Genomic DNA, 24,473 nt, shown 5'->3' on the forward strand with positions numbered 1-24,473 from the left:
GGACAAGAAAGGTAGTGCATTGAAGGAAGGGCATTCTACTCAGGCTAACAAGCCGTTCGCAGGGTAGTGATCCGTGATCCTCAGCAGAGCACCGACCGAGAAGACCCGGAACTTTGGTGTGCCCTTGAGCACGCCCCAGTATGTCTTCGTCCACCTCGAGACTTCTGCCTCCACCTTCCACACAACCGTTTGCCCGGACTCAACATGGCGTTAGAATCCCACAACGCACCTTTGTCTTTCTTAGCTCTCAACTGGAAGTTGTACCCCGCCTATTAGTTGCAGAGATCACCGCCCACCGCCCAATGCCCGCCTAACGCTTGGAGGCGTCCTACCGTGGGGTCCACTTCTAAGATGGTAGAAGCCCTCGGGCTGTTTGGGGGGCTCCACTTCCGTTTCCGGGGCCAGAATCCGGAAGTGGCAATTTAGGGGCCTCTTCCTATCTCCCACTGCGGGAGTTGTGAGGGGAGGGCGAGTAGCGATGGCGGCGGTCGCAGAGAATCTGCCGGCTGCGGCCGAGGACCAAGAGCCACAGTGCGAAGCGGTGCCGGGTCTGGAGAACCAGCGGCGCCAGATCGAGAATGGCGAAAGTGGGCGAGACCGTCCACTGCGGGCTGGCGAAAGCTGGTGAGGCAGGGCTGTGAACAGAGCCTCGGCTGAGGGTACAGGGGGGTGTTGGCGATGGTGGGGGACGGAACGCCGAAGTCCGCAGGATAACTCCTGTAGAGGCAGGGGAGTGGCCTCGAGGATGGAGGACGACAAGGGCGGGGAAGTGCTTGTGAGTGGATCGTCTGGTCTGGGAAAGAGGCGGGGCCTGGATGGCGGCGCCGGATGCTTGAGAACAAGATGGGGTTTGTTGTGAAGAGACGGGGGGCGGAGCCTGAGAAGAAACGGCCGTAGGGGTGGGCCCGGGCCTGCGTGGTGGTACTTGGAACCTGGGAGGGAGGCGGTCACGGCGACGGAACCCGGCGGGGGGTGGTGTGATTTGCATGGCGTCAGGTAAATCTCGGGGCGGGGGCGGTTGGTTGGTCAGCGGTGCCTGAGAACAAGGCAAGGCGGTTACGTCAGGCTGAAGAGCGAAATCGGAAGCCGAATGGCTGTGGGCGGGGGGAGGGAGCCGGCGCCTGGGAACGAGGCTCGTGACGTGGGCCGAGGGGCATGTTCTGAGGCTGAGGAAAGACTGCAGCAGAGGGGAGGTGGTGCTAGTGAAGCAGAAAATGGCGCCTGCGATTGAGCAAAGTTTGTGACGCGGCGAGGTTTTTACCTCTGGCCGAGGCTTTCTTCACAGGACGGGAGAAAGTTCAGGTGATTGGCGCGGGAGGGGCCTTCGATGTTACATTTGTTTTCTGTTTTGTGCTGTTTCGTTTTTGTCAGGAAAAAAGAGCTATTTAAAAAAAAATGTCAATGAGTATCTTGATAAATCGTCTTGTTATATCGATTTCATTGCTAACCAGTGCTTGTAATGTACTGTTTCTGTGTTCATTTTGTTTCTTGCTGAGTTGCTTCTCCTTTTTGAAATTGTGAAATACGTAAACTCTAAACAGATTATGGAAAACATTTACGTAGCCCAAATTAATGGACAGTCCATAAAAATAAACGGCCTGTGCTATTAAAAAATTTCAAGGTCGTGAAAGACAAAAGATGAAGTACTTTTCCAGATTTAAGGAATTAATGGGATCTAACGAGTGATGATAACTAAATGCAACGTGCGATCCTGGATTGGATCCCGGAGCGGAAATAAATAAATAATTTAAAAATCAGGCTTTGTTTCTCATAAAATTAATTTTCTCTTTTACTGTAAAAGATGTTAATGGAAAAATAGATGAAATTTGATTAGGTCTGTAGATTAGATATTAGTACTGCTAATTTCTAGATTTTGATAATATTATTGTGGTTAGGAAAGAATATCTTTGAAAGAACATGCCGAAATATTTAGGGTTAAAGAACCATCGTGTAAGCAGCTTACTCCCAAATGGTTGGAAAAATAGAATATATAAAAATATTTGAAGAAATAATGATCGAGCAAATGGGTAAAATGTTCAATTTGGGGTATCTGGATGAAAGGCATACGAAAAGTCTTTGTATTATTTTTACAATTATTCTGAGTCTATTTTAAAGTAAAAAACTTAACAATAAAACAAAAATTTGTGAATTCACCACTCGGATTAAAATTCAGACCGTTACTTTAGGAAATCCTTCTGTGCCCCTCCCAGATGAAAAGCCCCCTCTCTGCTCCACAGGAAACTGTTATCCTGAATTTTTAACTTCGTTAATGTTTTTCCACCACTGTATGCATCCCCAAATAGTATTTGTGGTCTAAGCTTTCATTTCATGGAGGATATATATGAAATTATATTGGATGCATACTGTGTGTATCGATATCAGGTGGTACATGGTATTCACATGACGTCATTGGTGACGTTAGCCTTGATCATTTAGTGAAGGTTGTATCTGCTCGGTTTCTCCACTGTAAAGGTACTGTTTTCCTCTTTATATTCACAGTAATTCCTTTAAAAACATAATTTATGCCCATACCTCAGAACATTTTAACAGCTTCTCATGCAGTGTATATGGTAAAATTCTTATAATGATTTTTCAAGGCTTTATGATTGCGAGGCTTGTCCCCGGCTGATTTCTTCTCTGATCTCTCTTCTGATTACCCTCCCCCTCATTTTCTCCATCCGGCCATATTGGACTCTTGCTGTTCTCTAACGCCTCAAGCGGGCTCTCACCTGAGGGTCTTTACAGAGAAGTCTGTCCACCTTACAGAGTTTTTTAATCAAGGCACTGGTGAAATATATACTCCTGTTAAAAGGTTGAGATTCTCTAAATTTGGACTAGGAAACCAAGCTCTGTGTGTGTGTGTGTGTGTCTGTGTGTGTGTGTGTGTACACACATATATATGTATGTATATTCTATTACGCTATAGTTATCCAGCAAGGAAAAGTCTCAGTCCATCCTGAGAATAAACAATAACTGGAATATTTTTTATATCTCTTTTAGAGGCATTCAGGGTTTCCTTTTGGGGGTGTTGAAAATGTTTTGGAACTAGATGGAGGTTGTGGTTGCACGACATTGTGAATGTTCTAAATGCTGTTGAATTGTTTGCTTTTAAAATGGTTAATTTTATGCTATGTGAAAAAAAGTTATGTTCTGTCAATAAAAAAAATTTACCCCATCAATGTTGGTTCAGTATGAAAGCCAGTTATCTCCGCTGTTGTGGCTATCATGAAGCATTTTTCCTTGATTCCATTTTTTTGTGTTTATTTAGGTAAGAGCAAAGCATCTCAAGCTTCTTTAATTTGCTGTCTATTTTCTAGGTGTTTGCAGTGGTCTGGAAATTTGTGTTTATAAAGCATTTTGAAGTCACTGACTAACCCCCAAATCATATATTTCATATCAGTATTAATATTTGTACCTTCTATCTTTTGTCAGCTGGTAGGTCTGGGCAAGGGCAATTAAGTATTTTTTCCATCTGAACTTATTTAATTTCTAAGAGAAGCTTATATTTTAAGAGTAAATTCAAATCTATGATAGTATTCCTTGGCAAATTGTAGTTTTTGTTTTTGAGGGTGATTCATCTACAAACATAATTAGGAAAAGTAGAGGGAGTCTCTAGAAGGTCTGTGTAGGGTGTGAGTAGTTTCCTAACAGAAGTAAGCAAGCATGAGGTTCTTTGTTCAGGTAAAGGAAGAAAGGGTGGTTGGGTTCAGTGTTGAAGAATGGATACTGATGTGTAAAGGGAAAGCAATAACATTTCATTGAAGGTTAGGGACTAGCCTAGAGATGTTGCAGGATTTTTGTTACTGGAAAAAGCTGCACAGCACGGGGAACAATTAATTTAATGAAGACCCCAGAACTAAATCAACTGAAATTTTCACATTTGCTTGGTGATTGCTGCTGTACCTCTTACACGAGGTAGGAGATGCTTTGGCGACTGAATCTAATGAAAGACTGAAATAAACAGTAGACCTCTGACAATTCTCTGGTAATTGAGTTAGTATTCCTAGTGTTTGTTCAGACTTTTCATGAACCAAAAGGGAAAAGGGTTCGTGAATCTAGAGTCTTGGAGAGGGGACTCTTTTGGTAGACAGCTACTGTACCAGTCTTTGTTGCTTGAACACAAGTATGATTTTTATCTTGAAAAAATATGCAGTTATTGAAAAATATATTAGCATATCTAATTATATATATGTAACCATTATTCACCTAGGAAGATAAACTTTTGTTTTGTCATTTTTTTAAATATTAAGTTTGAAAATAAACGCTTTTATAAAACATTTAAGTTAATTAAAATTTGGAGAATTTTAGATAAACCTAATTATGCCTATTATTCCTTTTATAGCGCAAATCTTTTTTCAATCTCCTAGAGATAGTTTAAATATAAAAGACCATTTTAATAGTGTTGTTATTCTGAATTTGGAGCCTGAATTTTGGAAAGACAAATCAAGAATAGTTGTTAGAAAAGACAAGATGTAAGTTGAAGTAAAGACAAGAAATACTATAGTCGGTCAACTTTGTAAAAACAGTGATAAACTGCAAAGATTATTAGGAGCTTAACTTTTATTTTTAAAGCAAGGAATCTCTTTTTAAAATGAGTTAAGGTATTTTTTAAAATGAGTTAAGAGAATGTCAGAAAGCACCAAGAGTTAATAATTTGGTGACTAAAAAAGCATCTAATCTAGGCATAAATTAATGCAGTCATTTTACAGGAAAAGGCCCAAATTCTAATTTTTCTTCTTTGGTACATTATTCATTTAACAAATTACAGGAAAGGATTTGTTTATATGCCTTTATATGTATTTAGGCTCATGCAGATAGGTAAATAATAAATTTAGAACAATGTAGTATTACATTTGCCATCTGAACATGCTAACAACCTTTTAATAAACAAGTAGGAAATCATCTCTTTATATCCATATTTCTATATTTCTGTAATGTACTTTATATAGTTAACCAATTATGTAAATTATCATCTTAACCAAAATCAGTTTTCTTTCTCCAGACACAAGTGAAAACTAGAAGACAGAAATGTTGTTTAGTAATTTATTTCCATAAGCACATATTTCATAGCATTTTAACAAATTTGAAGAAGCGCAAATAAACATAAGTGACTTCAGCAAGATCCGTTGTATTTCTATATACTAGTAACAAGAACTTAGAAAATCAAAATGTAAAAGATACCCTTTACTACAGCATCCAAAAAAAAAAAAAATCAAATACCTAGGAGTAAATATAACAGTGTAGGTGTTTTGCAGTCAGGCAATGACAACTCTATTATGATTGCCATCTGGGCTGACAGATTGTTAGACATACCAATTTCAGAGAGGTTAAAAATGTTTCAGGTGTCTTTGAATTAAACATGGTAGTAACTTGTGAAAATTTGTGTAAAACTTCAATATTCTATGAAGCTTTTAGAAATTTAGGTTGTAGCCAGGTCTGGTGGTTTTGCTTACCCCTATAGTGTTTTTAATGTTAATTTTCCTTAAAAACCTGCTTTTAAAAAAAATTGAAAATTATATAATTGTATTAACCAATGTTACCCCAATAAGCTTAATAAAAAAGTTGAGCGGTGCCTTCTTTTGCATTAAAAGTCCTATTAACAATAAATTAGCTTAACTGAATAAATTAACCTCAGACTATCAGTGGCCATGAAAACCATGAAGGAGGTGTAAAGGGTTGGTGTTAGGATCTTTTAGATGAGTGATGGGAGGTCTTTGGCTCGAGCCACCCGGGTGGGGGCGGGGCTGTGTCCCTGACTTGAGTGAAGTGCAGGGTCTGTGGGGGATCAGTGCAGCCAAAAATACAAAAACAACCCCCACAGTTGTTTGCCTATCCACTTGACTTGTGATTATTCCAAGGTTTTTCTATTCCTCCACCTCCCACCATCTCTAATCCTTTTATTAACTATAAAGAAAGGAAAGTGGCCATTTTAAAGAATCCCTTTTATAGGGTTAAATTGCTAGAAAACCAATATAATAATCCAAATTTTAAAATCAGTTTTATAATTTTAAAAAAATGTTTATTCGAGGCTGTTAAATATTTGGGATTGCCTTTTTTGTTTGTCATAAATTCCATAGCAGGGCAGGTTTGTATGTGTGGGACAGGGATTGTGTATTTGTGTTTGTGAGCTTTTATTTCAAATACCTGGAATCAAACAGGAACGGCTAACATTCATTTAGCATTTAATATATGTCAAGTATTTTCTAGACTTGAGAATTTCTCTTGACATTTTACAAAGGCAGATTTCAACAGTCCTAAACATTTATCCTAGTAGTGCATATAAAAGTTCCTCCTTTAAAAGAGCTGGTCGAGCTGTACATTTAAAAAATGAATCAGATGGTAAATTTTATGTTGTATGTTTTTTACCACAATTTTTTAAAAAGTGAGCTAGTCACCATAAGTTCAGAAATGTCTTATAAAGCCAAAATAAATCCTAAGTGAAAAAATGGCAATATGCAGTCTTTGAAGGGAAACCTTTTGATTCTTTTAGCATTTTAAATTCTTTTCAGTTTCTGACTAGATTTTCAGAATTTAATAATCCATTTCTTTGCTGAAGATTTTTGCCTCCACTAATGTGTCCTTGTTAGAAACACTACACACTTAACAAGTGGCTAAAGCCTTATAACATTAGCCACAAATAATTGATATTTTGAGCCTAATATAACTGTGTTAGACCACAGACTAATACAAGTGAATTATTGGTTAGTCTATATTAAAACCTCATGTTTCCTTACACGGTGGGTGTGGGTTTTTTACCCTTTATTGAGCACATTTTCTGCTCTTAATCAAATCTTTTAGTGTCCTAAGAAGTTAGGTAATCTGTCTAAATCTAAGTTTCAGTGAATAAGTTTTGCTTCTAATTTATTTTTATATGATGCTGAAATGTGTGTGTGTGTGTGTGTGCGCGCGTGGAATTCAGGGAGGAATTTTTTTTAATTGAGGTATAATTGATATAACATTGTCAGTTTAGGTGTACATGAAACTCATCATCTTGACTTATAATGTGTTGATGCTTTTAGTCTAATAATCTTGAGAAGTGGTAAAATTAACCCCAAATAACCATGTGACACCCGTTACCTGTCTGGTCCAGGTTCCTTGTGGAGCAGCACTGGTACAAACAGTGGGAAGTGTACGTGCAGGGAGGAGACCAGGACTCCAGCACCTTCCCCGGCTGCATCAACAATGCTAAGCTTTTTGAAGGTACCACACCTCTGCCTCCCCACATCAGCCTAGCCCTGGAGTTCTTGTCCCTTCTGTCCCTACAAACGATCATAAGCCCCTTCTTTGTGCTAGGTCATTGGTAAGATGGCCAGATGACTCATTACTTTCCTTCTCTGATTCTTCTTCTGCCACCGCCCCCCACAGATCAGGTAAACTGGTGCCTCAAGAAGGGACTGGTAGAAGGTGAAGACTATGTGCTGCTCCCAGCAGCTGCTTGGCATTACCTGGTCAGCTGGTATGGTCTAGAGCATGGCCAACCACCCATTGAACGCAAGGTATAATGGGTGGGGAGAGTGCTCGGGAATACATTCTGTGGGGTGTAGGGTAGGAGGAAGGCCTCATAGGCCCAGGATGGGTCCAGACCCAAGTGTACATGTGTCTCCACATAGGCTGTGTAGATCCATCGGTGTCTTCAGTCCTCTCCCCTCAGGTCATTATAAGCTATCTTGGTGTATCTCCTATTTGTGTTCACTTGTATGTGTGTTCCTCTGGTCTCAGAGGTCATTGTGCTGTGCCTGTGTGTATATGCTGTGTGGGTACACCTCTGTGTACCCTTCTACCCTACCAGGTCGTGGAGCTACGCGGCTTCTGTAAGGTCGAAGTGTACCCAGTAGAACTGCTGCTTGTCCAGCACAGTGATATGGGCACACGTTACACTGCTGAATTCAGCCAAACAGATTCTATTGGTGAGTCTAAGAGTCACAAATGAGTTGGTGTTCCCAGCCACGGGTCACAGCTCAGTTATCTCAGACTGCATGGGGTTCAGCTGTGGCAGACCGAGAAGGCACTGGGCAGACTTTGGAGGACTGAGAAGGCCTTGGTCAAGTTCAGTAGAGGCCCTGAGGAGTCCCCTAGTGTCTTGAGGGTATGTGAGCTGCATTCCAGTGGCTTAGTTGGTGTGGTGGAGGATATTTGCTGAAAGTCTCAAGTGGATCAGCCATTGGGAGATTTATTGGAGATACAAGGTATTGACTGGGTGGGTGTACAAGGTCTGTGGGGATGAGGTGAGGTCTGGTGCTGAGATGGGTCAATCATTCAGGGGCTTAGGACGACCTCAAATGTGTTCCTTCACCCTCCACAGACCTAGTTTCGTGCATTGCTCGAGAGCAGTTTCTGGTGAGCCCCCAGGAAGAGACACGGCTGTGGGTCGAGAAAGCACAGGGCTCTTTTGAAAGGTTGTGTAACACACGTGTCACACTGTTTGACGCTGCTCTCAAGTCTGGGCAGGTAAGGGTGGGGAAGGCTTTTCTGCTCCCTAGCGGTGCCTACGGTGGGGGAGATGAGGACTGGGTGCCCATGAGCCCTCTATGAATTCCTTTTCTGCTTTTCTTTTTCTTCCTCCAACCAGTTGATCATCATGGAGACCCGAAGCAAGGATGGCACTTGGCCCAGTGCACAGACACATGCTGTGTAAGCCCTTGGGGTATCTGGTCCAGATTGGGGGGTCCCATAGTAGGCAGAATGACAGAGCCTGTGAGCACTTTTTACCTGCATGTAGTAAGCCCTTAGCTGATAGTTTCTTATCTACCCCAGGAATAGAGCGTCGAAGGAGGATGAGGACTTCCAGGGCCAGCCAGGCATCTGTGGTCTCACCAACCTGGGCAACACGTGCTTCATGAATTCGGCCCTGCAGGTGGGGCCATTAGGGCTATGTCTGGCATAGCCACAGAGGTGGGCTTCAAGCAGTGGAGATTAGAGACAGAGTTAAGGGGTCTGCAGGGCAAGGGGTTGGGTTGGAAGCTAAGGCCCCGCAAGTCTGACTTCACATGCCCATGTTCCTTCCTGAAACATCAATACCTTCTCTGCTGGCCCCCCACTTTTCCTCTTCTCCCTCTGGTCACCACATTCTTTCTTCTCCTGAAATACTACTCTCTTCTCTCTCCCGCTCCTGCGCCTTTCTTTCCCCTATCCCTTTGTGCCTTCTTTTTTTCCTCTTTCCCCTTCTTCTCTGTCTCTACCTTGTTCACCTCATTCCCGTGGCCCTGCCCCTGCAGTGCCTCAGCAACGTGCCACAGCTCACTGAGTACTTTCTCAAAAATCGCTACCTTGAGGAGCTCAACTTCTGCAACCCACTGGGCATGAAGGGTGAGATCGCAGAGGCCTATGCGGACCTGGTGAAGCAGGCCTGGTCTGGCCGCCACCGTTCCATTGTACCACAAGTGTTCAAGGTGTGTGACTCAGCCTTGGGCTACCCCCTACCCACCCCTGTCTGTTAACTCTCCTAACCCTCTTACTCTGATGGCCCTGCCCATTTTCTCAGACCAAGGTCGGCCACTTTGCGTCCCAGTTTCTGGGCTATCAGCAGCACGACTCACAGGAGCTGCTGTCATTCCTCCTGGATGGGCTGCATGAGGACCTCAATCGTGTCAAGAAGAAGGAATATGTGGAGCTGTGCGATGCTGCTGGGCGTCCAGATCAGGTAGGCACTCCTGAAAGAACCCCAACCTGAGGACCCCATTAAAGCCACTGGGACCTCTGCCTCAGGGATTCTATGGCCTCCCTAGGGTATCCCACACCCCACCCCACCCCTGACTTCAGTGCCAGCCTCATTCCCAACCTTGGCTCCAGTACCACATATGCCGCCACACCTACCCCAGAGTTAACCTCCATTCAGTCTACAACCCAGAATAAACCCCAACCCTGTCAGTGAACACAGTCTCCAGACAGCCCTACCTGTAACTTTACATCTGAACTTGAAAGTGGCCCTAACCTTAACTTTAACCTCGTGTACATCCACCCCAAACCATGGTTCCCTCTGCCCTGGGCAAGCCCAGCCACCCACCATGACACTGTCAACAGGAGGTCGCTCAGGAGGCCTGGCAGAACCACAAACGGCGGAACGATTCTGTGATCGTGGACACTTTCCATGGCCTCTTCAAGTCCACACTGGTGTGCCCTGATTGTGGCAACGTGTCTGTGACCTTCGATCCCTTCTGCTACCTCAGTGTCCCACTGCCTGTCAGCCACAAGAGAGTCATGGAGGTCTTCTTTGTCTCCATGGACCCCCGCCGCAAGCCAGAGCAGGTATGGGGGGAAATGGGGATCTGGGGACATAACATATAGTCAAGAGCCAGTTTGATTACTCTGCCATACCTCAAGGTTCTTGTACTAACTCACTGCATGTTCTTCTGCTCTCTTGTGGACACTTTTTTCCCTCAGCACCGGCTTGTAGTCCCCAAGAAAGGCAAGATCTCGGATCTGTGTGTGGCCCTGGCCAAACACACTGGTGTCTCCCCAGAAAGGGTGAGTCTCCATGGATGGAGGGAGGGTGAGATTCAAGGGCAGGGAGGCTGAAGGGCCTGGGGAGACCTTGCAGACTGACCAGCCATCCCCCTCTTGACATCCCGTTTACAGATGATGGTGGCCGATGTCTTCAGTCACCGCTTCTATAAGATCTACCAGCTGGAGGAGTCTCTGAGCAGCATCTTGGACCGAGATGATATCTTCATGTGAGTGGAGGGATTGGGGAGGTCGGGGTTCTTCAGAAACCTCCTTTGCTTAACCACTTTTCCTCTCCCCTCTCTGTTTCATTGACAGGGCACTTGCCCTGCATAGGGCTTAGGCCATATTCCTTAGTGGGGCAGGGGCTTGGGGCTGTCAGTGGGGTGGAGTGACAGATCCATATACAGGGCATCCTCTTCCTTATGTGTGGGGCAGGGCTCCATTTTCTTGTTTATTTTATTCAGCCCTTACTGAGCACCTCCTATGTACCAGACATTGACTTGTACTCCTTCACATTGCAGTCCTCAAAAACCAAAAGCAATTTTCGAAATAGGGAACACTAAGAGGCTCTCTGAACATGAGAGCATTCAAAACAACTTTGAAATCTTTGGGTAGTAACTAAAATAGAAAGTGCTTCACGAGTAGAAATGTTCTTTGTAAACCAAGCAGTGTTCCCCCCGCCAAAAAATAGTTTTAAATCCTTTTGTCACCCCCTCACTGCTTTGATAACACCTAAGTACTTTATAAAACATCACATAAACAACGCACTGTGTAAATCATCTAACAGTTTGCAAAGCACAAAACACCGAATGACTCTTCAGACCCTTTTAAAAATAATTTTGGGGTTATGAGGGCTAAATGGGTAGAGAAACTGGGGCAGAGTCCAAGAGTCCCTCTTGGGTGTCCTGATGAAGCATGATCTGATGTCTACCCCTTGCAGATATGAGGTGTCAGGCAGGTCTGCTATCTGTGAGAACTCCAGGGAGGATGTGGTGCTCCCTATCTACCTGCGGGAACGCACCCCAGCCCGAGACTATAACAACTCCTACTATGGCCTGATGCTCTTTGGGCACCCACTGCTGGTGTCAGTGCCCCGGGACCGGCTCTCCTGGGACTCCCTGTACCACATCCTGTTGTACCGCCTCTCGTGAGTCTGCTGTCTACGGGGCAGGGAGGTGGGGTCTAAGCTCAGACCTGGGTGTTTAGCTACTTGGCTGCTACCTCCCTTCCATGGCCAGAAGACAGCTCAAGTTTCATATGGCCAGAGAGGAACCTGTAGGTTTTTTTTCTTTCTCTAAACCTCTGGCTTCGTCACTGTCTCTCCTGCATGCTGGGGATACAGAGGTGAACAAAATGGATGAAATACAGACAAGTTAATCTTGTACTTAATTGTCTCCCTCTCAGAGAGGCTCGCTTATTTCTGTGTTTACTGATAGATTTTCATTGGGCTTAAAATCCAGAATTCTTACTGAAGCCCACAGAGCACTGGGCTGTCTGGCTTAACCTTTTCCTTATGTCACACTTACAAATCACTCCTCAGACGCCTTCTCTGACTGAAATTTACAGCACATCGTGTGTCTGTGTGCCAGAGGCTTATCCCACTTAAGGTCCACACTTAACTGTGGCATGCCAGATCCTCCATTGTCAAGTTTCTTCTTCATACGTTTCTGTGTCATCTCCTGAGACTTTCTGGGCTCCTCATTAAGAACCATTTGTGTGAGGTTTACCAGTAGCTTCCCATCTGTTGTGAGCAAAGTGAATCCCAGGCTCTGCCCTCTCTGAGCTGCTTCTCCACGAGAGTCTCCTCTGTTCTCTCCACAGACGCTATGTGACCAGACCCAGCTCAGATGACGAGGACGATGGCGATGAGAAAGGTGAGGAAGAAAAAGGTGAAAGAATAGACAGGGATGAGGGTTTGTACAAGTGATCCCATGGCCGGAGGGAGGGTCCATGGGTGGGTGGGGTGTCTGGGGTAGGTCTGACCCCTGCAGGATCCACCTGGATGGTCACTGCCACTCAGACCCTGGGGCTTACACAGGCCCATCTCTGACATCCTCCCCAATCTTAGCAGACTTGGAGGATAAGGACAGCATCCCCAAGCCTGGACATGTGGCTAGGGGCAGCTCCCAAGACCCTGGGCCAGAGCAGGCTGGGCCCAGCTCTAGAGTTGCAGGTGGGAGCCGGGCCCCTGTGGACAACTCTCCTGGACCATCTCACTGGCCCCAGCGAGCACGGCGCAAGCACTTGTTCACCCTGCAGACAGTGAACTCCAACGGGACCAGCGACCGCTCGAATTTTAACGAGGATACTCATGGTGTCTCCCTTAGCTGTGAGCCAGGGTTGGGGAGGTGGGAGGGAGGTTTCCTTGGAAGCAGGGCCCATGACCACCTCCCTCACCTCCAGCCCAGCCATACATTGCCATCGACTGGGAGCCAGAGATGAAGAAGCGTTACTATGACGAGGTGGAGGCTGAGGTAAACGAGGTCCCAGGAATGGGGGGGGGCACTTGCAGTTTGCACCCCTTCACATATGCCGCACGTCACACACTCCTAAGTTCTCCAAGCCATGATCACAGAGCTCCAAGGGCTTCAGAATCCTATCTTCAAAGTCCATGTTCTTAACCACTTGGCATTTGTCTTCCACCTCCACTCCTTTTTGTCTACACATTCTGTCCTGTCCTCAAGCTGATGGGCCATTACTTCCCTGCCCTAGGGCTACGTGAAGCATGACTGCGTGGGGTATGTGCTGAAGAAGGCTCCAGTGCGGCTGCAGGAATGCATTGAGCTCTTTACCACTATGGAGACCCTGGAGAAGGAAAACCCCTGGTGAGTCAAGGCCAAGGTTTCTGGGGCTAAAGTTGGATGGGATCACCTACCCAGGTTTCTGTTCCCTCTAAATCTACCTTCTTCCCCGCTCTCCCTCACTCAAACCCTCCTGTCACTTGACTACCCAATCGTATTCCCACCTCAGAGCCTTTGGGTGTTCCTTCTCACAGGAATGCTCTTCAGATCTCAAAAGGACTCCTTTATTTTGCTCAGGTGTCTGATCAAATGTCACCTTATCAGAGAGAGATGTTCTCTTATTACGAGATTAAGAGCCACTTCTCCCCCAGCCATCACTTCTGCTACATTGCCTCCCAGTGCTCTTTTCTGGCCAAGCATTACTTTGTTTCTAACTCAGTAACATCACTTGATGTCACATCCTAGATCCCCTTTTGCCTGTTTACTGTTAGAGTAAACCCTTTAAGGGTGAAGACTTTTTGTGTGTCTCTTCTCACTGATTATAATAGTGTGGGGTATGCATTAGGAACTCAATAGATTTTTGTAGAATAAACAAAATATAAAATATAAAGAGAGAACCAAAAAGATACAGCCAGTTTCAAAAATAAGACCAACATTTCCATGAAACAGAAAGGGAACAGAAATACAAAGTAGTGCCAAAGGATTTAGCAGTACAGTTAGTAAATACCTGGTGGGTGGGCGCGTGAGTGAGTGAGTGAGTGAAATAGGAAGAGGAAACGGGAGGGTCAGAGGCATACTCTAAAATTAGACTAGTCTCTCATAGACCAGAAACCAAACAAAAGTATACACTAGTATAAAAGCATATACAGAAGACAATCAGTGAGCACTTGAATGAATGAATGAATGAATGACAGGATTTTAACATGTGAAGAGCAAATTAGAGTGACAGGCGAATTAGAAATCTCTGTACCAGACAGGACTCACTAAGGCCATCTAGTGCAAAGCCTGCCCAGAAAGTGTTTGTGTACTGACTTAGGCTCTGTCTACAGGTACTGCCCTTCCTGCAAGCAGCACCAGCTGGCTACCAAGAAGCTGGACCTGTGGAAGCTGCCTGAGACACTCATTATCCACCTGAAGCGCTTTTCCTACACCAAGTTCTCCCGCGAGAAGCTGGACACCCTTGTGGAATTTCCTATCCGGTCCGGAGCCATGGGGCTGGCTGAGGGGAAGGCAGGGAATGGGGAGGGGGCATGCTGGTATTAATCTTCCCCCACCCACAGGGACCTGGACTTCTCCGAGTTTGTCATCAAGCCTCAGAATGAGTCAGCCCCAGAGCTGTACAAATATGATCTCATCGCGGTGTCCAACCATTATGGGGGCCTGCGTGATGGACACTGTATGTGGCAGGGGCATGCCTTGGTGGGGGGTGTAGTATATCCCCGGGGGATGACTAGGGTGTGAGCTAGTGGTGAGGTCATCAGGGTGGGAGGAGTGAGAGAGTGAACCTGGTGGACACCTCTTAGGGGCCAGAGAATGGGTAAGGACAGCTCTCCCTTTTTTCCAGACACGACATTTGCCTGCAACAAGGACAGTGGCCAGTGGCACTACTTTGATGACAACAGCGTCTCGCCTGTGACTGAGAATCAGATTGAGGTGTGACTTCCGTCCTCTCCTCGCCTTCTCCCGGCCCTCCCTCCTCCCCAATCCACACTGACTCCTGTCTTCTCCCCACAGTCCAAGGCAGCCTACGTCCTCTTCTACCAACGCCAGGACGTAGCTCGTCGCCTGCAACCCCAGCCCAGCTTATCTGACCCCCCAGCACCTCCTGCCTGTGGACCCCCACCCAACTCTGAGGTTATGGATCTAAACTGAGCAGGCCCTGGCCCTGCCACAAGGACAGAAGCTATCTCTGCTCTCTTCCTTTCCTTCTCCCTCCTGTCCTCTTAACCGTGTTAGGTGTTAGGTGCCCTATGCCAGGCATTGCAGGCTTAGTTGTGGCTACTGTTCTCCTGTGCCGCCTTATTGCTCTTTCCTGGGGAAGAAGAGGTTGTGTCTCCTCCCAGCAGTGTGTCCCTGCCTGTGTTTGCCCCTTAGATCATTAACTTTTCCTTCTATTCTCTATTTATGGTTGTTCCCTTTCCACTGTTCTCAACCTGGGGTGTTCTGAGGGGGTGGTGGTGGGGTACACCTGAACACAAGAGTGTATTTTCTTATCAAGACCCTGTACCTTCCTCTGTGTATACATAAAGTGCCAGTGTATTTCTTGGCAGTGTGGGGTTTTTATTTCACATACTAAGTACCAATTGTGTGCCTGTGTGGTTAGATATGCTTATTGAATGCTAGGTGTGTGATGGATGCTGCTCTGAGTGTGTAGTGTGCCAGGTGCTATTCTAAGTGCTTTTGAAGCACCATCTACGTGCCAGGCACGATTCACAGCACTAAGTGCATGCCCAGTGTTTTCCAGAGTGTTTTATACATGTTGACTCGGAATCCTCACAACAGTCCCACACCCGAGTTGTCATCTCCACTTTCAGATGGGGAAACCGAGGTACACAGGTCAAGCCATTGCTCAAGTTGTGTCAGGAGGTCAGCACAACTCATCAGTTACACTGGTGTTGGTATCAAGGGGGCGTCTGACCTCTGGGCCCAGGACAAATCTTTCTGTGGACATGACCTGCACTATAGCTGATGGAGAAAAGGTGTGTCTGGAACAGACAGGCATCACGTGGGCAAATGTGTGGTTTCTGGGCATAAAGCTAACTATCCAGACCACCTCAGGTGCCTCCTGTTGTGTCCTCTTGAGAACTACAGAGGGTATATCCGGCTCAAACCAGCCAACCTGACAGGGTAAAAGTACTATGTCTGTTACCCCTGTATTTAGCCCCACTTCCCCCATCCCACCATGACCCCAGCTACCTCACCAGGCAGGATCCCTCCAGCCTTATCACAGAGAAGAGTAAGCTGGAGCACCTACTACAGAATAGCTCCCACATAGTGTGAGCATAAGATGCCATTTAAGCACTGAACATTGCTCACCTGACCCCTCCTGCAGGTGCCAACTATCACCTCAGAAAGGGTTCCTGGGAATAGCTGTGGGGTGGAGTGGAGGAGACAAATGGGTGGTGTCTGGAAATAAGCCCCTAATTCTTCACACTGAAGAAGGGAATCCTCAGTGGCTATTAAGGGACCATTCCCACAGTCAGGGTCTCAGCATTCCCCCCAGCCTTCTGTCTGCACTAGACCCGGTAAGACCCACTCAGAGTCATTCAGTTCAGGATTACCACACACAAACCTCCCAATTACGCTATTGATAGGCAAAAATCAAGGTAGTTGCTGTGAGGAACCCAGCTCCAACAAGCAAAAATAACGGAAACACTAGTTTCAGGTCTGACTGGATCCAGGAACTCAAAGCTGCCATTTAATCCTCAGGTAGACTGATTGGAGCACTGTTACCCCACTTTGCAGATGAAGCAGGCATAAAGAGCTTCAGAATGGGCTGTAAAGACAGGAAAACTATTACCTATGGATAATCGATCCTGGACAAAGTCCTCTTAAAGTGAAGCCATTTAAAGTAACTTCCCTGATTTAACCAAAGACATCTTGAAAAGACAACATGCATAGAAATCAGGAGAAATAAGAGAACAGTCACACAGATGCCTCGGACTTCTCAGACATTGGTGTGTAAAAGCTGGTCATAGAAATAAAGATGATTACAAATGAACAAGAAATTAAAAATGAGTTCAAAAAAAGTGATAGATCTGAGATAATAAAATTTAAGAAGTCAGTGGATGAGTTTAACAACACAGACGTAGCTGAGGAGTGATTGGACATAGGTGAAAGTACTAAAGAATACAATGCAATACAATCTTTTAATAGATTTTCAGTTAGACTAATATATTTTGATAAATCAAGAGAATCAAACTAAAGAATAGAAAAAATACATCTCGAACAAATAGAGGGAAGGAAATAGATGAGCAATCAATCCAGAAGAAGGCAAGGAGAAAGGAACATGGAACAAGATGCACACACATATGCAATCATTTGCAAATAAGGTCTGCTCTGTCCTTTCCAGTTCAAGGGAGGAAACTGGGAACCTTGTTGCCGATTCAAGACCTCAACTGTGACCAAGACCACAACTGCCACAGTGCCAGGGAGAGGGTGACAGGGTGAGGACAAGAATGCCACAAAATGTTCCTATGACTTTGAACAGGACTTTTTCTTGACCGGGTGCTTACTTGGTTGCTATAAACATTTACAATAGCATGCTTCCATTTCTCCCTGCTCAGCCTTATGCTATTGTTATTGTGCATTTTACTTTTACAGATGTTAGAACCCCCCAAATGCACTTTTTTTTTACACAGTCAATTACTTTAAAGACACTTAAATAGTAAGAAAGGACTTGTGTATGTTTACCTATGTAGTTAGCATTTCCAGTGCTCTTCATGATTTTCTTCATGTTTCCTTGAGCTTCTTGAATCTTTGGATTTCTAATGTTCATCAAATTTGGAAAAATTTGATGGCCAGTATTTCTTCAAAAATTTTTTTTTTCTGAAGCTCCCTACTCTCTCCTCCTTCATGGATTCCAATTACTCATATATTAGACTGCTTAGAGTTGTCCCACAGCTCACTGATACTCTTCTTATACTTCTTTTTTGGGGGAGATTCTTTTTACTCTATGTGTTTCATTTTCAATGATTTCTATTCTGTGCCTTTAAGTTGACTAATCTTTTCTTCTGCGATGTCTAATGGTGCTGTTCATCCCGTCTAGTGTATTTTTCAACCAGGACATTGTTGCTGTTCAGTTTGGGTCTTTTTTTTTTTTATATTCTCGATGTCTCTACTTAACTTTTTGAACATACGGCATACAGTCATACTAACAACTGTGTGTTAATGTCCTTCTCTGCTAATTCTAAACTTCAGCATCAGTTCTAAGTGTTTTGATTGATTGATTGTTCTTATTATGGGTTGTGTTTCCCCGTGAAAGCATTTCTGTCATTCTTTGATTGGATCCCAGACATCGTGAATTTTACCTTACTGATTGCTGAATGTTTTTGTCTTCTTATAAATCTCCTGGAGATTTGTTCTGGAATGCATTTAATTTTCTTAGAAACAGTTAAATCCTTTCAGGTCTTGCTTTTACGGTTTGTTAGGCAGTTTCAAAGAAACGTTTATTCTAGGGCTAATTATTCCCCACTACTGAGTTCTCTAACCAATGACCTGTGAATTATGAGTGTTTCCAGTCTTGCTTGTTGGATTAGTCACTGTTCCCCCACCCTGTGTGAGCACCAGGCATCATTTCCTATAACCCTTTTGGATGACTCCCCAGTCTTGGGCAGTTTCCTCACACACACATACTGGTTCAAGGAGTACCTTCTGCAGATCTCCAGGGTCCTCTGCAGCTCTCTCTTCTCTGGGCGCTGTGTCCTATGGACACTAGCTGTCCTGGTCTCCATGCAGTTTTAGCTCTGCCTCCTCAAGTTGAGGGATCTGTCCGACTCTGCCTGGGTTTCCCTCCCTAAGCCATGGCCTGCACAATCCCTTCAGGCAGTAAGCTGGGGAATTCAAATGGCTCACTTTTTTTCTTTCCTGTCTCTTGGGGATGACTGTCCCTTTTTCCAATGTCCATTGTTTTTGAAAACTCTTGTTTCATGTATTTTGTTTGCTTCTATTGTTGTTTCAGGCAGGAAGGTAAGTCTTGTCCTTGTTGCTCCATCTTGGCTAGAAGCAGAAGTGCTTTTCCTCAACTTTGTAAAATTTACTTAGCTGTTCTTTTTCTCATTTCTTGAGATGGAGGCTTAACTCGTTAATTATTCCAATGTTTGCCTTGATATATTTGTAATATTAGGTACTAAAAGATAGAAATATGAATTATAAAAACCCCATATACACAGATTTATTACTTTTATTACTTTTAACACTGTTGGATTTTTTTAAACAGTAATACATTTGTGATATGCTTACAGTTTTTTGTGCTATCATAGTCCTCATCTTGAAAAAAGTTTCCTTAACAACTGGACAAAAATGTATATAAACATGGGTATCTATATATTTTAAAAACTTTTTCTTATAGTACTTTAAAAAAATTGTACATTCTTTCAGTGTAGTAAGGAGATAGGAGAGAGAGCAATCTAGAAGTTAAAAAGAAATATGGAAGGCATAAGAAAGCAAGGAGAAGGGGGAACAGAAAGTAGGAAAAATGAGCAGCACATGGACGAGGTTTACAGTTACAGTTTCCATAGAATGCAATGCACGGCTGGTCAAGGTCCACACGCATTCCCCAGCCACCCCATTCAGCCTATCACTGCCTGTGTTAACTGCTCTATGAAATGGAAAAACACTATAGAAGAAAACTTAATTGTGAATATAACTTTTTAGTGTTGTTAAGAACGAACAATGTCTGAAACCAGAGTTCCAAGGGACCATCTTTTTTTTTCTTTTTTTCCCCCCATTGCCAAGAAAGATCCACGTCCTAGCAGATCCATCTCTGAGCAGCTCTAGAATCTTGCTTCTTTCTATTCTGGAACCTAATAAAAGCTTGGTTTGAGTTTGCTCTAGCAGTTACACTCACTGAGGATTCCGCGCCGCGCCCCCCGCCCTCCCTCCCTCAGCAGGCTTTTCTGTGCCCAGTTGGAAATGGGCCAGGGGTGGAGAAGACCCTTCCACTGGTCAAAAGAAGACTGTGCTGACAGCAACAGATTGTGTCCCTTTGGTAACACTGCTGCGTCTTCCCAAGCTCTTGTCCCTGTCTCCAGCTTTCAGCCAACTCTTTCTTTTTGTGATGTATGAACAGGGCTGTGAGTTTCAGTGAAGGCAAAATATGCATTTTAAAATAAAATCTGTTTTCGAATCTATCTTGGAAACAAAAAACCCTTCAATAATTATTAAAAACTGTGTAGTGCACTAATGTCCTAAAAACAATCATGTGTATGGGATTTCAGGAATTACAATACAAATACATTCTCATTTGCCCTCTGTGATAACACTGTGGACTGTGGTGTTATTGTTGCCATGTTGCAGATGATGGAGCTGCTCAGGAAGTTAGGCATTTTTGTCCTTGCCCAAGGTCATGTAGCAAATAAGTGGTATCTTTTAGCCAGCCCTTGTCTCTAAAACCCCACCCTTTCTACTGCTCTATTTCTTCTAACTCGTGCTGAAAATCAATTTTATTTGTTTAAAGAAAACTACTTTCCAGTCCTAATGAATTTGACCACATGTAAGCTTTTCTTTAAAAAAAAAAAAAGGGGGGGAGGGGGATCTATCCCTGTAATTTGAAGGAGTGAGCCATGTCGGTAGGACCAACTCTAGAGGTCAGTTAATTTACATTATCTCATTCTTTAACTTTAACTTTCTGCACCTTGTCACAGTGGGTTAATGCTGTTCTAGTTTGTGAGGGGCTCTTCATCATAGGATGGGCAAGGGAGGGATGATAGGTTCATTGAGATTGCTACTTTCTTAGTGATTCTGGCATGAGGCTTGAAAGTAAGCAATTTAACAAAGCTGGCTTTCTCTAGGAATTCCCCCCAACCCCCAAATTTCAGCTTTGTGGTAGCTCTTTGTTTTAACCCAGAATAAAAAAAAATTTAAATTAAAAAAAGAGGTTATTTTGTTGCCCAAGCAGAGATGGAACATAACCTGCTTTGACTGTGACAATGTAATTCCATGTCTCCATCCCTATCTTTGGCATATTCTGAGGACTCCCGTACTGGAATGGCACAGGGCTGACTCTTCATTTTTACAGGACAAAGAAATACCAGAAGCTTCAGATTTGCTGTTGTATGATTTTTAAATGAAGGTGAAGTAGTTTTATTTACAAGAAAACAAGTTAAAGAAGATAATTTTGTGTTTTTGAAAAGTGAAAATAGTTTATAATAATCATAGTCCAAAGCTTAAATCTTTACTGATGTTAAAACTCAGTAGAGGGTACTAGATTTATTGGCAGGATCACTTTGTAAGTTATACAAATGTCCGACCACTATGTTGTACACCTGAAACTAATATAATAAATATTGAATGTCAACTGTAATTGAAAAAAAATAAAATTAAAATTAAAAAAAGAAAACTCAGCAGAAAACTCTAACAGAAATTGTTTTATTGAAGATAGGCCAGGGAAACACCCAGTAGAGTTAAACACATCAACTAGGCTACTTTTATTAGATTTATGGAATTAAATAGACGACAAGGAAAAGTATAAAGTGCATGTATTACGTGTTGTTGACTACATCTGCAGCCCCAAATCTCTTAGTGAAGAGGTCTGAGCATGCAGGGAAAGTGAGTGCTGAATCCACAGTTGCTGTGTATTCTCCTGAGATCTTTATTATTTTTTATTTTTTTCAGTTTTATTATGATATAATTGACATATAACATTGTATTGACTTTAAGTGTAGAGCATGATGATTTATGTATATATTGAGAAATAAGTTTAATTAACTAACATCTACCACCTCACGTACCGAGATCTTTTTGGAAAAAGAATAGAGATTAATTTCATATTGGAATGCTGTGATGTTTCTTATTTTCCCCACAGTATCCTTCTAACACCCCTCCTTAAACCCTCCCCTATGTTTCCTCAACAGTTTCCTAAAGTAGAATTTGGGGAAAACCTTTTTTTTTTAAAGTTGGAATTCCATGAGCCAACCCCTCTGTGTGATAGTATTCCCAAGAAATCAAGAGCTATGTGTCTATTTTGTAAGTACCATTGTTAAAACTGCAGCAATCACATTAATTTCACTGAAAATATAGCATCAAAAGTTTTACACTTTTAAAGTGTAATTGGATGATAAACTTAGAGCTAAAGGAATAATTCACATTCCAGAGCTTGTAATGTCCTCAAAATAGTGCTTTGTGTGTAACAGACATCATCCTTCAATGTCTAGGGGTACCTTTTTCACTGGCAATTAGCATTTTCCAGGGGCCTCGCCCATGCCATCTTACTCTAGAAGAGTCCACTCAGGGTCTAGTCAGAAGCCTGCTCCTAACTCTCATCTCGGGCTTTGACCTTGTTCTCTACATCTGCAAATGTAGTGCGTTGGATGATGTTCTGAACACAACTCTTACTATTCTGAGTTTTCCATGGTTCCAAGAGCACAGATGAAATAATAGCAAAACCTGAATTTTATAGGAATGCATTGCTTGACTGTGTTTAGTGTGTGTGTGTGTGTGTGTGTGTGTGTGTGTGTGTGTGTATTATTCTAGGAAGAATATAATTATGGTGAGTGCATTCCTGAGCAATGATAATAAAACTGAGAACAATATGGCTGACCATCTCTATAGTAACCTCCATTAACTATGTGTATGCATATTTTGCTAATTTCAGGAATTCATATTTTAAAATATACATGATTTTATGTTCACCATCATACATTTGTAACCATCAGTTACTTGTGACATCAGTGAGTATTGGCTATTGTTTCCACTGGGGAATCTTAAGAGCTGTGGAGGAGATGGGTAGAGGAGACATGGGGTGAGAGATGACTCATTTTAATCTTTTCTGGAACAAACAGATGATTACTTTAGAAAAAGATGATGCTAGTATCTATTCCACCCCCACTCCCACTCCCGAACACCTTTCCCAGTGATATACAAATGTCTTTCTGCATTGACCTGTCCTTCAACCATTGCTGTCAGACTGGCTGGGGCTTCTTTTCAAGTGCTATGTAGACCTGAGAGCACTTTGCATTTAAGTGAGTCTGGGGGAATCTTTTTGGCAGAGATACTTAGTTGTCTTATGCATGTTGAGGACAACTCTGAGGTCCTCACTTGCTAAAGTCTCATCATGAGAATTTAAGAACTGCTACAGACCATCTTCATTAACCTTATTAAATGAGATGGTTGAACAAACTAACATGGCAAACCTGAGGTTTCTTGGGGTCAGTTACTAAGACAGCCAGTTATATATTCAGGCCATGACATCTTCAAGACATATGCATAAATCACTTCTCTCCATGACCTTCTGACAGTTTTTATTGTGGTATTAGAAATGTACCAATATTTCCTGGTGAATTAGCCAGCTTTACTGTCATATCCCTCATGAGCTGTGAAAATACATGTTAAAAGAAGGCTCCACAAGACAAATACCATATGATTTCACTTATATATGGAATCTAAAGAAAAAAACGAACAAACAAAACAGAAACAAACTCATATAGAGAATAAATAAGTGGCTGCCAAATGGGAGGGGGTTAAGGGGGATGGTTGAAAAAAGAGAAGGGATTAAGAAGTACAAATTTACCAGTTATAAAAATAATCAAGGGGACGTAAAGCACAGCATAGGGTCAATAACACTGAAGTAACCATGTAGGTGTCAGATGGGTACTAGACTCATGAGGGTGATCACTTTGTAAGGTATATAAATGTCTAATCACTGAAACTAATATAATATTATATGTCAACTGTAATTGAAAAAATAAATTTTTAGAAAAAGGAAGAATAATCCACAGAAGGCAGGAATCCCTCTGTGATCCATGTTGATCCCAGGGAGCGTGATTTTGTTTGTGTCTTCCTAAGGACCAGGGGTTGGGTTGAAAGTTGAGTGGCCTGAAATGTCACAGTAGCTGATGTTTCTTAGAGGCTCTTTTCTTCTAACATCTGAATAATCATGTAGAAAATGCTAATTAGCTGCTCTCCAAAAATATTTTGAAAAAGTGATGCTTTGGGTTTGAATGTCCCAGCAGAGATCTCCTCTCATCAAAAAATCCTAAGTCTACGGCCATACCACCCTGAACAAGCCCGATCCCATCTGATCTCGGAAGCTAAGCAGGGTCAGGCCTGGTTAGTACTTGGATGGGAGACCACCTAGGAAGACCAGGTGCTGTAGGCGTAAAAAATAAAAAAAATAAGGGATTGTAAGCTGACAAAGTCCTTGCAATCTGTGAGGTCAACCAAGGGTTGCCTCCCCTAAAAAAAAAAAAAGAAAAGAAAAAAGAAAAAAGAAAGAAAATAAAAGAAATCCTAGGCATTTCCATTTTAATCCTCCCATACTTTCCTAAGCAGGAAAACCAGACTTCATCAGACTGAAAGGCTAGCAGAGCTTTTCCTCACAGACAGAGAACTATGGCCACAAAAGTATTCAAAAACAAAGATAACATATTTGAGACTCTTCCTTATGGCTTGAGGGTTCCAGCAAATATCTCTGCCATCTGTCTGCCTGCTTTTTCTGTCACTCCTAAAATTCTGACACCATGCCATGGTAAAGCCACTCTGTGGCTTTTCAAATATGCTTCCTGCTTTTTTTATTCCCTGTTTTTCATGCTTCTGTCAAACTCAGCTTCTTGTTCACGGTAATTCTCTTAG

The 24,473-nt window shown here is 43.2% G+C and overlaps 1 protein-coding gene and 1 non-coding gene across 10 annotated transcripts; both read left to right on the forward strand.

Moving 5' to 3' along the window:
• The first annotated feature begins 330 nt into the window (after window positions 1–330).
• Window positions 331–15,453, forward strand: USP11 (ubiquitin specific peptidase 11). Of its 9 annotated transcripts, none has more exons than XM_023523247.1 (21): window positions 331–624; window positions 7,091–7,200; window positions 7,366–7,496; window positions 7,790–7,907; window positions 8,303–8,448; window positions 8,570–8,631; window positions 8,755–8,854; window positions 9,216–9,389; window positions 9,482–9,640; window positions 10,021–10,245; window positions 10,381–10,464; window positions 10,576–10,670; window positions 11,384–11,590; window positions 12,265–12,317; window positions 12,482–12,772; window positions 12,847–12,917; window positions 13,156–13,268; window positions 14,234–14,383; window positions 14,465–14,580; window positions 14,749–14,837; window positions 14,919–15,453. In XM_023523247.1, exons 1-21 carry the CDS (start codon window positions 479–481, stop codon window positions 15,054–15,056), a joined length of 2,778 nt encoding a protein of 925 aa, XP_023379015.1. In that variant the 5' UTR covers window positions 331–478; the 3' UTR covers window positions 15,057–15,453. The 9 variants fall into 9 exon arrangements, with proteins under 9 accessions (XP_023379015.1, XP_023379014.1, XP_011378371.1 ...); XM_023523246.1 differs by having other exon boundaries at window positions 450–624; window positions 12,482–12,757; XM_011380069.2 differs by having other exon boundaries at window positions 450–624; window positions 12,512–12,772.
• Window positions 15,454–23,881: 8,428 nt separating this feature from the next.
• On the forward strand, window positions 23,882–24,000 carry LOC111731582. Its single transcript, XR_002777213.1, has one exon. It is a non-coding gene; the product is annotated as a 5S ribosomal RNA (ribosomal RNA).
• The last annotated feature ends 473 nt before the right edge of the window (window positions 24,001–24,473 follow it).

The sequence above is a fragment of the Pteropus vampyrus genome, unplaced genomic scaffold (genome assembly GCF_000151845.1).
Source record: "Pteropus vampyrus isolate Shadow unplaced genomic scaffold, Pvam_2.0 Scaffold387, whole genome shotgun sequence".
In the NCBI taxonomy this organism is placed as follows: Eukaryota; Metazoa; Chordata; class Mammalia; order Chiroptera; family Pteropodidae; genus Pteropus; species Pteropus vampyrus.

Bases quoted from the DNA above. Each gene is read 5' to 3' on its own strand.
- USP11 (XM_023523247.1), top strand. From the start codon at position 479: ATGGCGGCGGTCGCAGAGAATCTGCCGGCTGCGGCCGAGGACCAAGAG. The intron at 9,641-10,020 runs GTAGGCACTCCT...CACTGTCAACAG, and splicing joins CTGCTGGGCGTCCAGATCAG to GAGGTCGCTCAGGAGGCCTG. The intron at 13,269-14,233 runs GTGAGTCAAGGC...CTCTGTCTACAG, and splicing joins CTGGAGAAGGAAAACCCCTG to GTACTGCCCTTCCTGCAAGC.